At 37.2% G+C, this 14,741-nt stretch overlaps 1 protein-coding gene across 3 annotated transcripts in view; it reads left to right on the top strand.

Moving 5' to 3' along the window:
* Positions 1 to 8,165: 8,165 nt before the first annotated feature.
* The window catches only part of fab1 (fab1 kinase), a 72,983-nt gene continuing 66,407 nt past the window's right edge, over positions 8,166 to 14,741 (top strand). For all 3 annotated transcript variants that reach the window (XM_071591707.1, XM_071591708.1, XM_071591706.1), the window contains exons 1-5: positions 8,166 to 8,308; positions 8,397 to 8,530; positions 11,554 to 11,693; positions 14,215 to 14,346; positions 14,460 to 14,649. In XM_071591707.1, the coding sequence (XP_071447808.1) occupies positions 8,419 to 8,530; positions 11,554 to 11,693; positions 14,215 to 14,346; positions 14,460 to 14,649 (574 nt within the window). In that variant the 5' untranslated portion in view covers positions 8,166 to 8,308; positions 8,397 to 8,418. The remainder of the gene's footprint in view (positions 8,309 to 8,396; positions 8,531 to 11,553; positions 11,694 to 14,214; positions 14,347 to 14,459; positions 14,650 to 14,741) is intronic.

The following is a 14,741-nucleotide window of genomic DNA, read 5'->3' as shown; positions in this document are numbered from 1 at the left end:
TCATGCAATTTTCATCAAGGCGGCACATAGAAAAACAGTTTCCTCGCAGGGTCCACCTGTTAAAGAAATCAATATCTTAGCATTCACATCAAATCTCAACCATTTTGCAGCATCAATCTGTTAAACGGCCTAAGGTAGCAAATAACGTTTACATCGCTTCTTTTTAAAATAATACATCGGGAAAGACGACAACACGTAGCAATGGCAGAGTGGAAATAAATATCACCCCGACAGTTGAAAATTTCATTCGAGACCCCAACCCCGGGGGAATTGGAGACAGCTTCCTTTTATATTCCTTTAAAAATGCGAAGCACCGGAAGCACGCGGGCGACTGGCGTTAACGAAGGCCGTTGGGAAGACGGGATGCGCGCTGGGGAAAGTCTGGATGGGACGGAGAAACGAGTGGGTCGGGATATGGACGAAGACGGGGAGGAGGCTGAGTGAGTGGGAGGAGGGCGAAAACTTGGAAAGGTGCCCTCTTTTTTTGTGGGATGGGGGTACCAAGTTGCCACGCCTGCGCGTCTCACAGGGGGAGAACACTTCCTGGAGACGATATAAGGAAGGGGGTGCAGCTTGCACAGGAGGTTAATAAGGGTCGCGTTGAAAAGTTCTGCCACGCCCTTTGTTATGATAACCTCTCTTGGACAGAGTATTTATCATGCATTCCCAGTCTCTTAACTAGGGGTATTTCATGCGGTAAAACATTACGAAGAAATAATTTTTCACCAAATGAATTGACTCTTCTAAAATTGTATGATTGCATCCCCATGTCGCCAAATAATATTTTAAGAATAACTCGAGTTTGTCAGCAATACATGATAGTGTGACAAAAATTGGAATATTACATAAAGCAGTAAAATATTTTTTCTCTTTATTATTCTAGTATGCACAGCACCCTTTTCAGTCAAAACTGTCAACCACTTCTTAGGCTTAATTCCTAACTATTACATGCTAAATTTCAATGTGATCCCACACGCAAACTCCGAAATACATTTCAAAAGCCATATTACTCTCATTTATAGGTAACTTGTGGACCATTTCCAACACTATATGATTAGGGCAATCAAATACAAGTATTCCTCACTTAACACTAAGGGGAGCCACATCACACCTATCACAAGTGCTGACATGTCTAGTACAGAAGTCTATGAAAATATATGAAAGCACAAACAAGTTAAGCAACCTATTCAACACTGCTTTCAAGGTAATTTTTCTTTAGAGCTACAAAACTGAGGGCGCAGGTTCAAACCCCGGCGGTGTTGAATAGTTTTCAGAGGTATCTCGATCCCTACTTGAGGTGCTTTGTGGAGGGCACTTTGAGTGAGTATGGCATCCGTCGGATGGGACGTTAAGCTGTGGACCCCTTGGCGCCTTTCGTAAAGAGTAGGCTAATGCCAACGCCGGGTTTCTCTCCACCCTTCATCCTTTCCTGTCCATCCCCTAAGGTGCAAATGACCTTAGCTGTCGGTCGCCTCCCCTAAAAACTACTACTAGCTACAAAATATAATTTGCATAGTCCTGTAGGTATAACAGTACCTATATCGGAATTTTTTTTACATGCATTCAGATACGAATAGATAACTTATTTACTCTCGCCACTGTGAGAGGGGGTACTAATTCAAGTTTCATCAGATGAATGCAAGAGCCCAATGATTTTTGGCGGACATTAATATAACACTATCAGTAAACACATTGAATTAAATCAATCTTTATGCAAAACGATGTAACAACCTTCCTTTACTACAACTTCCTCTAGACCCTGGTTGATGCACATGATCATAAGAGTCACAGTGGTATTGAATGATTATTTATACCCACCCAGTGTTCTTCCACTTACACTCATGCTATAACCTTTCAATGCCATGAAAGTTATCTCACGTTTGACTTCAGAATAATTGTGGAAAATAAACACTTAGATTAAGCAGAAAAAATTTGAATCCTTATAGGTGAGACTACTCCCATTTTCTATCCATACAGATTACTACTGTAAAGCTGCTGTAAATTATAACAGCAGCTATAAAAGAGAATTCAACTATAATAAAGGGTATGATATCAGGATGTGTGTAGATCTTTGCAACTTGTCCATTTAAAAGAAATGAAAAATGAGTAAATTTCTAACTTTCCATAATCACTATTAATCAAGTTAAATGGCATCATAGCACTAACCATTATAGAGAAACTTGAATGTTTTAAATAGTTGAAAGTACATATAAGGACAAAGATGCATAAAAATAAATAAGAGAAATCCATAAGGCAGTTTTAGGACAATTCCTGAATCACTTAAAACAGAGGCAGCTGTCATGAAATCACTGACAACATTCCAGAAGAAAATAAAATCAATTTTGACAACTGAGGTGGCAAAAACTTGTACGCACCTGAAAATTGATTTGGTTGCCTGAATGGCCAATAAACACCACTTCTTTGCAAAATCTTCACTTCAGTGACAGAAAGTCATTTTTGCATTCATTTTTTACATAACCAACTTCAAGAGAAATTAACTAATCCTAAACATACTTGCAGAATCAATTTATGTTCTTCATAAAACTTATCATGACATTTATATAGACCTGAAAACTCATTAACATTTAAAACAGACAGTGATTCAATATACTGCCATACCACAAGTACTTTATTCTTTAAGACATTCATTTTTTCTTTATTTGCCAGTTTAAAAATGCAGGCTACTTTAAATACTCAGCGAAAACTAAATAAGACTTCATGAAATCTCATTTGAGAGATAATTATGAATGCACATTCTTTTTTTTCTCCATGGGCGGAAACTAGTAAAAGTGCTACTGACACACCTAGCAGCAATTCTAAAGGACCGAAGGATAAAATAAACTAATGTAGAAGAACTTATCTGGGTTGAAGTGAATTAAAATATTTTAAACTCACTCATATAGTATGCGTACAAAAGTGAGCCTTGGAGGCTATTTGCTACACTAAACATTTGAAATGATAGCTAACAAAGAAAAAACTAATTGGCTTACCAAACCCTTGCTTTGCACGAGTCCTAAGGTCAGATTCTGGGATCACACTGGCTAGAGGAACAAAAAGTCCATGCAAAGGTTTGCAATAAAATAACCTTTGTCCAGCCCATTTTCCATCAACACCTCCTAACGGAAGAGCTTCATCCTGAACAAATCAAAATACAATAACTAATAAATACTGCACCAATACAACTAACAAGGAAGCTATAATATACACTGAAAACATCAATATGCTGGTTAACATTTTTTTTACAGCAATATATTCATAATTTCAACTAGTTTAGAAACTTTAATACCTCTCATGATTTCTTTTCAACCTCAACCCTTTGTTCCTTTCCATAGCCCCGGAAGACCATAACAAATTGTTTCACAGTCTTATAGTCAACTGAATAATCTTTTTACAGTATGTACACATGAAATTATGAGATATTGGAGAAACGGTAAGTTTTCCCAGTGTTTTGTGTGAAAATGAGATATTGAGATAATTAAAAAAGTCCATTTTGCCACTACATCCCTGTGAATACTTATGTGCTTTAATATTTTGCATAAAATAATGAAGCAATGGTGCATTTATAGAAAAATGTACATTTTCCATTTGAAGGTGAATTATTATACGGATAATTTGGGAAACCTAGATGTTATGCCAACTAACCAGTTCAATACCCAAAGTCCATCCTGCACCCATTCCAGGGAGCCGGCCAATCCATCGAGCGGTAGCTGTACGAGGTAAACCACTTCCACTTCCAAGCCATGCTATTCTCTGCCCAATCAGCCAGCGAGGAGGATCTGACATTCCCTAATCTGGAGCAGAATTTCACTAAAAAAGAACGTTCAGTTTTGTCAAATTGGTCGATAAAATAAATTACAGCTAAACTACTCAAAAATCCACTATGTTCTCACTAAAATATGACTATATATCCGCTAAAATCACATCGTCACTTATTGTGTGTGGCATATATCTAGAACTACATAATTGATTAAGAAATCACATTAGTTTGCATGGTATCAATATCTCTGTCGATCAATTCCCGACCATTGACATTTTACAATTGGAACTAGTTCATTAAGAGACGAGGCAAAAATATAAATGCATAATTCTCAATGAAAACTACTCGGCGACGTATACTTCTACGAGATACGATGAATAGAGATACACACAATTACCGAGGAAATATCAAGAATAAAATCCAAAAGACGAAAGAATTACTGCATTTAGCCGGATTCTCATGAATATATCTCCAACTATATTTATTACAGAGTGGTGACCCTTTTAATCCAGTGTCAATTAAAAGTTATGACATTTCTGTATGCACTGCTATTACCTATGATGAATGCAACAGAGACTAATTAATAAATATGAGATCATGTCGTCACTTCCAGGGCACTGAGGAACATGCAATTCCCAGTGAACACATTACACCATCCGATGCAAGTAACTAATTAAAATAACACTCCGATAACCTTTGTAAAACAATAGGCGATGCTATTAGGTCTATTTTTGTCAGTGGCCAGGCCTAATAAGTGGGCCACGCAACAGAAACATTACGCGTTATCACTACTTCTGGTTCCTAACATATGCAAAAGTTTAACAAATATTTAAACGATAATTTCCATACACACCCAATTATGGCAGGAAAGTTTTTCTTTAATCACTTAAAATCATGATGACAAAAAAACCGCACATTTGAGCGAAGGTGTGGAAACGCCGTCCGGAGACAGACGAGTAACGCTTATGCGAACTTGCAGCGGGAAAATAAACTACACAAAATGCAGTACAACATACGAGTACCCGATATATTATTTGAGATAAAAATAGAGATCATCCTTTGCAGCTTGAAAGGACAAATCTAATAGAATACTAATGCTTTACGCTCTCATAATAGTAACCTAAATCAGTTTATGATAAAATTTCAATAATTTTTTTGGATCATTCAGTACATCATATGTATTCAGAAGTTCTGACATCACTTAAAATGCTATTCCTATGAATAAGTCATCAATATTAAATTCAATAATCTCTTAATTGACATTTTCGCTGAAAAAACATGTGCAACACCGATGCGTAGCTGATGCACAGGAAACAAAATGAGATGGAGGTAAATCAACAGATGTACACTGTGGCCACAAGTTATTCTACTTTGATCTGGAATACCGATGGAATGGAGCAGATATTACTGTGGAAACAATTTCTATATACATCATAATAGTGGCAGAAAGAAAAACCGATACGATGATTACCGGAATAGAAGACATCCTGAACTTATTACATATGAACAAAAAACTCATTTCATCGAAGAAACAAAAGAAATGTTTAAATCAAATACGATGGTTTTACAGAATATTACATCTAAAGCTTTAATACTATAGTCATATACTAACATTAGCATATACTGAAAGTTTGTGGTAAAATAATTAAGTAGTTTCCTGTAGAGTGGTCAACCATCTATCAATTATTGTGTGATTTTGGCTAAACATTGGTCTCTCCGACTGTTCACCAGGTTGAATATTCACAAGCTGGGTTTTACATTCATATAGCAGTATTCTCATTGAGAAATATTTCCAAGGTCATGTGAAAAAGGTAGTGAATAAATGTAATGAAAGAGAATTATTAGTAAATGAAGATATAAAAGCACTTCTACAATGTGTCACAGCTTCCAAGCTAGCAACAGCGAACAGTATATACCTGTGTGTATGGGTCGCGGTAGTCCAGAGATAGAGTATTTTCGATTCCTGGGCCCCTGCAGCTCCACCCAAGCTATGTGATTTTTCGGGTAGCAGATCCTCCAGGGAAACCATAACAGGCACAGGGAAAGGAACTGGCCCCCCGTGCCCCAATTCTTTGGAAAATTATTGAAACAAATGTCTTCAAGTTTGAGAACAGATGGAAGTCTGAGGGTGCTAAATCAGGATAATTGGGGGGATGGCCGACCAAAGCCCGTAGTTTTCCCATTTCTAATGTACCTTTGTGAGCAGATGCGTCATCCTGGTGAAAGTTGATTTTTTTCTTCTTCCGGCCTCAGGCCTCTTCTGGCGAATTTAGGCATCCAGCTGGTCGATAAGGTTGGAGTAATATTCACCTGTGATTGTTCAGGCATGTTCAAGGAAATCAATTAACAAGATCCTTTTCGCATCCAAAAGCACACTGGCCAATACCTTTCCGGTAGATGCGGTCGACTTCGCTTTGCTTGGCGCTTAACCACCGGCTTCCACTCACTGATTCGACTACTGTTTCGTATCTGGCGTCTCCCATGGACCCATGTCTCATTCATAATGACAAATCACCGCACAAAACATGAATCTCTCAGTAAACGCAGGTACCATGAAAAACTACTGAACCGTAAAATTCTCAAACCGTCAAATCAATACACTCCCCACTCTCCCCAAACCAAACCGCCAAAAAGGCCCTAACATTATCACCACTTTCTTCCCCGAAAATAGAGGAATCAAAATCTGAGTCAGAAGTTTGTGAAATGACTCCCTAGAGCATTAAATAGCTTATGAGACATAAAATGAAGTAGAGGCAAAATATCGTAGATGTAAAACATTTTTGATGATGCCAACTTCACAGAAAATACACTTTTCAATAAGTATCAGATACTTTTAGGCATTGGCCAGTTTATACCAATGATCCACTTTGAGCCCCGCCCTATGGTGTGATCAGAATAGATTGTCTGTTTGTTGGCGACGTAGCCAAGGAAAATGGATCAATAAAGAAAGAACCTGAAAACTTTTCATTCACCTTACCTGACTGCTAAAAATAGGATAAGTTCTCGGCGGTATGTTAATTGCCCTGTGATTCTGACACATCTACCTGATACGAGGGTCATCCGGAAAGTAGTACCCGTTCGTGCCGCATGAAGTGCTGACGACGCGAGTAGCCGCTGGACGAGGTCAGATAGCTTCAGTGGCTTGTCTGCCTTCTCTGAGCCAAGTTGCGTGACGCTAGCATTGCCTGTGTTGTTTCTGTGATTGTTTACAATGTTTAAAAAAATTGAGAACGCCGCCAGTTGTGAAGTGAGGGCAGTGATTAAATTCCTCAATGCAAGAAACGTTCGCCCATGTGATATTCATCGCCAATTAAAGGAGGTGTATGGAGACAATGTAATGGACGAGTCGTCTGTTCGGCGGTGGTGTCGCAACTTCAACATGGGGAGGGGGAACACACACGACGATGAGTGTTCGGGGAGACCGTCTGTCATTACAGACCAACTGGTGAGCTCAGTTGACGAATTCGTGAGGAACGATCGGCGCGTCACAATTGATGACATCTGTGAGCATTTTCCCAATGTTTCTCGAACAATTGTTCATGAAATTGTTAAACACCATCTGCATTATGCAAAAATTTGTGCAAGATGGGTCCCTCGCGTATCTCAATGAGCTGGCGGCGAAGGACTATGCAGCAGGAATACAGAAACTTGTCACACGTTATGACAAATGCCTTAATTTGCTTGGAGATTATGTTGAGAAGTAGTTTAAAGTATCCTCTTTCAAATAAAATTTTTTATGTTTGTTAATATTTACTTTTGTGTCTTTATTTCACGAACGGGTACTACTTTCCGGATGACCCTCGTAATATATCCATAGAGCAATTGGCGTTTCAGGGTTATAAATTGTTGCATTGAAATGCACATTAGTGGATGACTCCGTTAAAAGTTACTGTTGCGGCATCTCCCGCAGTTTCTTTGCATCTCATGTATGTATCTCACTAAGGCTAAGGTTATATTTTACACTTACTGTGGTCAGCTGTGTCAAGCTGGTCACCATATGAGGTTTTTTTAAAATTAACCTTCTATTACTTTATCATACAGTACACAAGGGACCACTGAGTTATCCTTAGCCCAATTGGTATCCTTCATCCTCTGAACGAAGCCAAAGCTTTCATGACTTTTTCATCCTATTGTGCTTAACTATCATGTTTATTGCATAAAATTTAGATTTTAGTTGATGCAGAATTGAAGTTAATCAATCAAAATTAAAGTGATCAAATACTTGCTCAGTCTCAAGCTTTGAACGTACAGAAATGCAGTTTATTACACCTTAATGCACACATGCTTCGCATAAGTAGCATTTGAACCTCCTTACCACCTACTCTTATTTCGCGCATATCGCCATTCATTTTCATTTATTTTTTCTGTTTCTTTCGCATGTTAACAATATAAGCACGAAAAGCGAGGATAGAGTTAATTTGACATTTGTTTGACGGATATTGCGTAAATAATTTTCATTGCCATAGATAGGATTTTATCACCCTCGCATCCAAAAATGATTGGCTTGAAGCAAAAGTCTCGTTGCTTGTTTAAATGATGTCCTTCTGAAAGGTAGTAGATAAGCTCAAAGCAACTACATTGTTTTGATGCACTGTTTGCTTAATCTGTAATAGTCATGTGAGTGAATTTTGCCATGTAGGTTCTTCAGAAGCAGTTTGAAAATGAGTAACTTGCAGTCGCCAACGAAGTTGACAGAATTCGCTCCATTAAGCCCTGAAGGAAGACAACCTGGAGTAGGGTTTCTCTTATCCAAATTCTTCAAGATTAAACGTGGTAAATAATGCTATATAGTTATAATATCAAATTGATGGTGGTCCAAATTCATAGTTGATGTTTTGGCTTGACGTAGCTTGTTATTATTTATTTTCGTTGACCAACATTTTTGTTTCATTGTGAAACGGGTGATGTCGTTAACGCTTACCAATTGTAGCAGCAACGCTTAAAAAGTAATATGCCAGACGTTTCTGTAAATTACCATCCATTTATGCGGATGTAGATTTAATCATACTAATTGCTCAATGAGCATACAGTAGGTATTATATCTGTATTCACCATTTTTTTGTATACATTTGTTTTATGATATTTACTGTTATCTGTTCAAATAGTATCTTTAAATATGTTTACTCGGAAATTGCATAAAATTTGTAGCAATTATCTCTCGTTAAAATCAAATGGTTGCCGTAATTTCCAGACAGTGTCAACATGCTGAGTAAGAGGCCTCAAGGTAGGGTATTGTTTCTTAGAATATTGCGAAACGTTACCCTCAAGTGAAAGGTGACAGCTCCGGAGGATTTTCACCAATAAAGTCGATAGTTTGTAAATTTTGCTCTCTATTTGGTGTCTTGATCCTTTAATAAATAGATCTAACTCGTATTGCCGTTGGCCCCTCAACTGTGCATAAATACTTTTTATGTTTGTGTGAAGTAAAAATTGAAATGGAACGACATTTTTCTGATCAGTGAAAAATGTACACTCTTCTTTGCTCTTATTGCCGGTTGTACACATCCCATGGGCGAGTGAATGTAACATCTCCCACACTCCTCCTTGGAAGGAGGGCGGCTTTGCATGTCCCTTCAAACACGAAGTGCCCACTGCTATATTCACCAACGCCAGAAACTTTGGAAAAGGACAGTTTTTATGTGGTACATGAAGTTGTCTCACGAATATATATATCACTGGGTTAACATTTTACCGAGAAATGGGCTAATATAAGTAAATGAGCATTGCTAGAGTTAGTGAACAGTGTGTGCTGCCTAGGAATGTGATTGGCAGTATTCAAAATGATTATTTAGTGTTTGAATTTATGGCCATCAAAATATGTAACAGGGTGGTACATTATATGAGAACAATTTTATTAAATGTTTTTCCTCTTCAATTTTTTGTTACACATTGTTCCATGCAGCCTCGGCATTATCCACAATCATTAAATCCTCCACTGATGTTACACCAAATATGAACAAATGAGCAAACTTTTTTGTCCCTATGGCTTGATTTTATTGGCCTAGGACTACATGTGTTATATGATATCATGCATATCAGTACCTTAAACAAGGTGAAACTGAAAGAGTATGAAAAGGGAGGTTGCATGATTGATGTTGTTGTTATTTTCATATGAGGAGCCCATGGGCAAATATCTCAAGTGCAGCTTAATAAAAGTCCTTCCTTCAAGCTAACATCCATCGGCATCGACATAATTACCCTGTGATCCACCAAATAGGTGTCTGGCAGGGGGTGCAAGCACAAGGTGGGAAGTTACATGGGAGAGGAAGGGGAAAGGGAATAATTTTCTTTAAGAAGCTATCAAATATTGTGCAAATTTGTATATGTGCTTGAGGATGACCAAATTCAAAACAAGGGTCAATTCACTCATTGACAAAGCACCCATTATGCAAAAAAAGGGCATATCTGAGCCTCTCCGCTTCATTCCAGGCCCACTCAATTCATCCATCTTGGATTCATCTGCGCTGTAGTATTGTATGATGCTAATAATATTTTCAAATCACTGTGCTGTGCTTACGTAATCAAATGTAAAAGTTTCATGTTAGTTTAAACATAGAGGAGATGGCAGAATGAACTATCAGAGATCTAGCTTCTTTGTGCCTTGGTGTGGTGAAGTTAATTGAAATGGCGATGCAGCCTAATGGTTGTATCTACTGAATCTGAAATTTTTGTGTGATTTGCTAACTACGAGGGCGATTCAAAAAGTAAGGTCCCCTATTGTCGCCTTGACGATCAATCACTTTTTGCATCCTTGTAAGCAGCTTTTTAATACCGGCGTCGTACCTTTCTCCCATTGCATCGTGAAGCCAACTGATGACTGCTTCTCCGATATAAATTCATTGCCATTTAGTGGAAGTGTACAGTGAGAAGTGTATGGACATCAAAAACATGCGGAAGTGGTGCAGGGAGTTTTTTAGTGGCCGGGAAAATGTCCTTGATGAGCAGCAGTCAGGGCGGCCGAGTTTGCCGGAATCATCAGTGGCTTCCATTGACAAGATGGTGTGCAATAACCAGATAATTACCCTTCATGAGATAAAGGAAGGCCTTAATGAAGAGAGTGGCTACTCCTCCATGGAGAATATTGTGTCGGAGGTCCTCGGTTACAACAAGGTGTCTCACCAAAGGAGTGCGTTTGCATCATGACAATGCACGTCCACACCAACATGTACATGTCATATCAAACGACCACCCTACTAATTGAATTTGGCTGGGATATCATTGACCCTCCTCCTTACGGCCTGGACTTTGCCCCCAGTGACTACCACTTGTTTCCCGCTCTCGTAAAACACCTTGGAGGACAGAAATTCAAGTCAGACATGGAAGTGCAAGAAGCAGTCATCAGTTGGCTTCGTGACACGGCGGGAGAAAGGTATGATGCTGGTATTAAAAAGCTGGTTACAAGGATGCAAAAAGTGAATGATCGTCAAGGCAACTATGTAGAAAATTAGATATATGCTCAGCCTTTCCTACAATGTACACAAAGTTGAAAATAAATTCTATTTTTTATGAAAAAAAAATAAGAGACCTTACTTTATGAATCGCCCTCATACATAAGGTGGCATGTTGTGTTAATGAGGAGACTCATAAATTACAGGTTGATACATTTATAATGGTGTCATTGCATCTCATGAGGGTATTATAGACCGGAGTGATGCCCGAAAATCACCATTGTTTGTTTGTTCTTAAAAAGTGTAGAGTTAGAAGGGCATTTCTTTACTATTTTGTGATATAGTAATGTGTATAGTACATGGATTTTGTCAGCATGTCCTAAGAATTAATTTAATATTATATTTTAGGCTCAAATCAAGAAAGTTATCCATCTTCTTCTAATGGCTCTGCCAAAGTTCAGAATCCTGAGGAGGCCAATGCAATCAGCACTGATGCAATTCCAAAAAGAGATGTGGCACCCCCATCCAATTGGGAAGACAGTAATAAAGTGAGCTAATTATATTTTATATTCTATCAATTAGTATATGGAGTCTAATGCATGAAAATGTTTGCTTCCAAAACATTTTACTGTTTAGACTTTAGTGCCTAGTACACTAATATTTTTTATAATATGGCTGAGTGTAAAATATCTTATGTATACACTATGTGTGTATGTAATGGCAAAGTTTTACACATTCACACTTGATGCCTGCATGTCACTGGTGAATTTCATTTGGGAGGAAAATTACTTTGGAGAGTTTTAGTACTTATAATTTGAGACCAAAATGGTAGAAGTTAGTGAAAATATTCCCACTTTCATTTACTACTTAAGTATTTAAGTATCAAGAGATGACAGCCACTGAAAATCAATGCACAATAACCAATCATATCCACTAACTAGGTAATTTCATCTACGATGTACTTTGGTTATTGATTTATTTATTGCGACATATGCTGGTGCCGTAGTTAACTTAATTCATTCATATTTATTTGGACTTAAAGCTGGTTTGTAAGTTGAAAAGTTCCAAGATCACTCTCGGTGAACCCTATGACATATACTACAAGTACGTGATTACATAATTGAATAGTTTCCTGCAGAATAGGCAACTTTTTTGTAAATTATTGTGTGATGTTACATAAACATTGGTGTCTCCAATTATTCACTGGGTTAAATGTTCACGAGCTGGGCCTAATTAGAGCCCGAGAATATTGTTTGTGTACAGATGGTTTAACTGTTCACATTGGTGCTACAGCATTAACTAGAGTAGATAATTTTTGGACTCAATGATGTATAAAAGTGAAGGTATAGATGAATACATTCAAAGAAGGTACCTGCAGCTTGGTACAAATGTAAACTGGTTATGGGGGTCACTTACAATAGGAAAATACCAATGAAGATTTAGGGTAGTATCTTCAAGACTATGATTAGACAGACACTCTAATATGGCATGAAATGCTGGCTGATTAAAACTGAGTGTAAAACTGCTTCCTGCCAATGAAATTCATTTTTTAGATGGATCAGTAGAGTTGTAGACTGGACAAAATATTCAATAAGTTTTTGGGCGGAAACCAAAAACTGCCCCCATAACCGAGAAATCAGTGAAATTACACTTTGGTGGTGTGGTCACGTGATGAGATGTAAGAAAAGCTATGTCTGTCATTAAAAGAACACTAGGTACTTGGGTAAAAGCTGTGAAGATTAGAGTAAAATCAAGACCCACCTGAATGGATTGTGTAAGAAATGATGTGAGGAGAATGTGGAGTAAATAAAGAAATAAGAGGCCGGAAGAAATGAGAGAAGATGGTCCAATGTGCTGATGCGCATGAATATTTTTGCTCCCCCAAATATTCTTGTGTCCATTATATCTCAAAATTGTTCACTTTTCATATTTGTATTTACTTGCCTTCTCATGATAATGGTGCCGTAAAAAATGTGAAAAAGTAACCATTATCAAACTATTTTTATAAAATATATCATAAAAATTTGATGGCACAATGCATGTGTATCAATACATTTTGAACAATATTCTGTCTAAAAATTTAAAAGATCATAAATATTGTGTGTAAAACGTTGCAATGGTATGGAACTGCTCATTACAACCTCTGCTAGGGTGAACATTTTTCTGAAGGTAACTGAAATAATTGGATTTGTTGCTATCTTGATTCCTAGCAATTCACCAGAACTATTGGAGCTAAAATGGAGAACTGCAACTTGTCAAACTGGTACCAAAACAAAAAAACTGGAACGTACCATCACACTCACTCATTGAGATATGACAAAGTAACATTAAGAATTGTTTGTAACACCTATGAAGTAGCTTAATTCTTGTGAGACAAACTCTGTGAGATAGGGTGAAACATTTTTTTGAATATTCTTAGAAATGTTAATGCTGTTAAAAATATGGGTTTTTTTTGTACATGGTTTGTTCAAGATACTGTTATAAATTCAACTTTTTAGTGCCTAGTAAGAAGCTAAGTTTGGTATTAACCTTGGAAATTTCATAGTTAGGGAAATTCTGTACCTAAATATTTTTTTATTATGAATAATTTTCTTTCGATTAAAGGTCACATTAATGTTCTATCTTCTTTTTTAACCAAGATATGTCACATTTTGTGGCATTGTGGAACAAATTTTGTGATTTTCATGCTGATAGTCAATGATATTGAGCATATTCAAATAGAAGGGCAGGTAAAATTAGATTTAAAAGGAATATTTGAGTGTTTACACTACTTTCTATCCAATGGAAGCAATATTCCCTCGCACACATGAAAGCCAGTTTATATACCTTTGACTAGGAATCTGGTGATAGTTGTCTGGAAATGCGTTATTAGTGCATCAGATGTTCTAAAAACATTTATAATACATTAATTTGTCAATCTTACAATAATGAAACATTTTAATTGTGATATATTTCAAATAGATATGTATATATGGATTTGCTATTCATAAGCCAACATGGTGAGGTCTCAAGATTAACCAAGGAATCACCAAAAATTACTCTAGCTGGATATTTGGGATTGTATTACAGAAACCTGTTGGCAGAGGTGGCAGCCGTTTATCCAGTATCACATCAACAGCTACATCTACAATGAGTGGTGATGGCAGAAGTCTTGCTAATGTCTTGAAAAGAATAAGCAATCTTCTTGCAATGAAGCCTACTGTGAGTATGAATATCATTAATGTTGAGAATCAGCCTTATGTTAGATGAACAAAAATGGTACTGTGGATAAATTAGCCTAGCCTTAAATTAATTTTTAATCACCAATATTCCAGAACTTACAAGATTATGAAGACACTGAATTTAAACAATATTGGATGCCTGATTCTGTAAGCAAGGAGTGTTATGAATGTGGGGAAAAATTTACAACATTCAGGAGGCGCCATCATTGTCGAGTATGTGGGCAAATATTTTGTTCCAGGTGCTGTAGTCAAGAAATACCTGGAAAAATTATGGGATGTACTGGTTAGTGGTATTAATTACTTCTACCAAAATGCTTTTGAAATGTGCTCTTTTTTTTGAAGTGGTATTAATTACTTCTACCAAAATGCTTTTGA

The sequence above is a fragment of the Hetaerina americana genome, unplaced genomic scaffold (genome assembly GCF_022747635.1).
Source record: "Hetaerina americana unplaced genomic scaffold, ioHetAmer1.1.p SCAF_5, whole genome shotgun sequence".
NCBI lineage: Eukaryota > Metazoa > Arthropoda > Insecta > Odonata > Calopterygidae > Hetaerina > Hetaerina americana.
The sequence above is the reverse complement of the archived record's forward strand: the minus strand, read 5'-3'. Positions and strand labels throughout refer to the sequence as shown.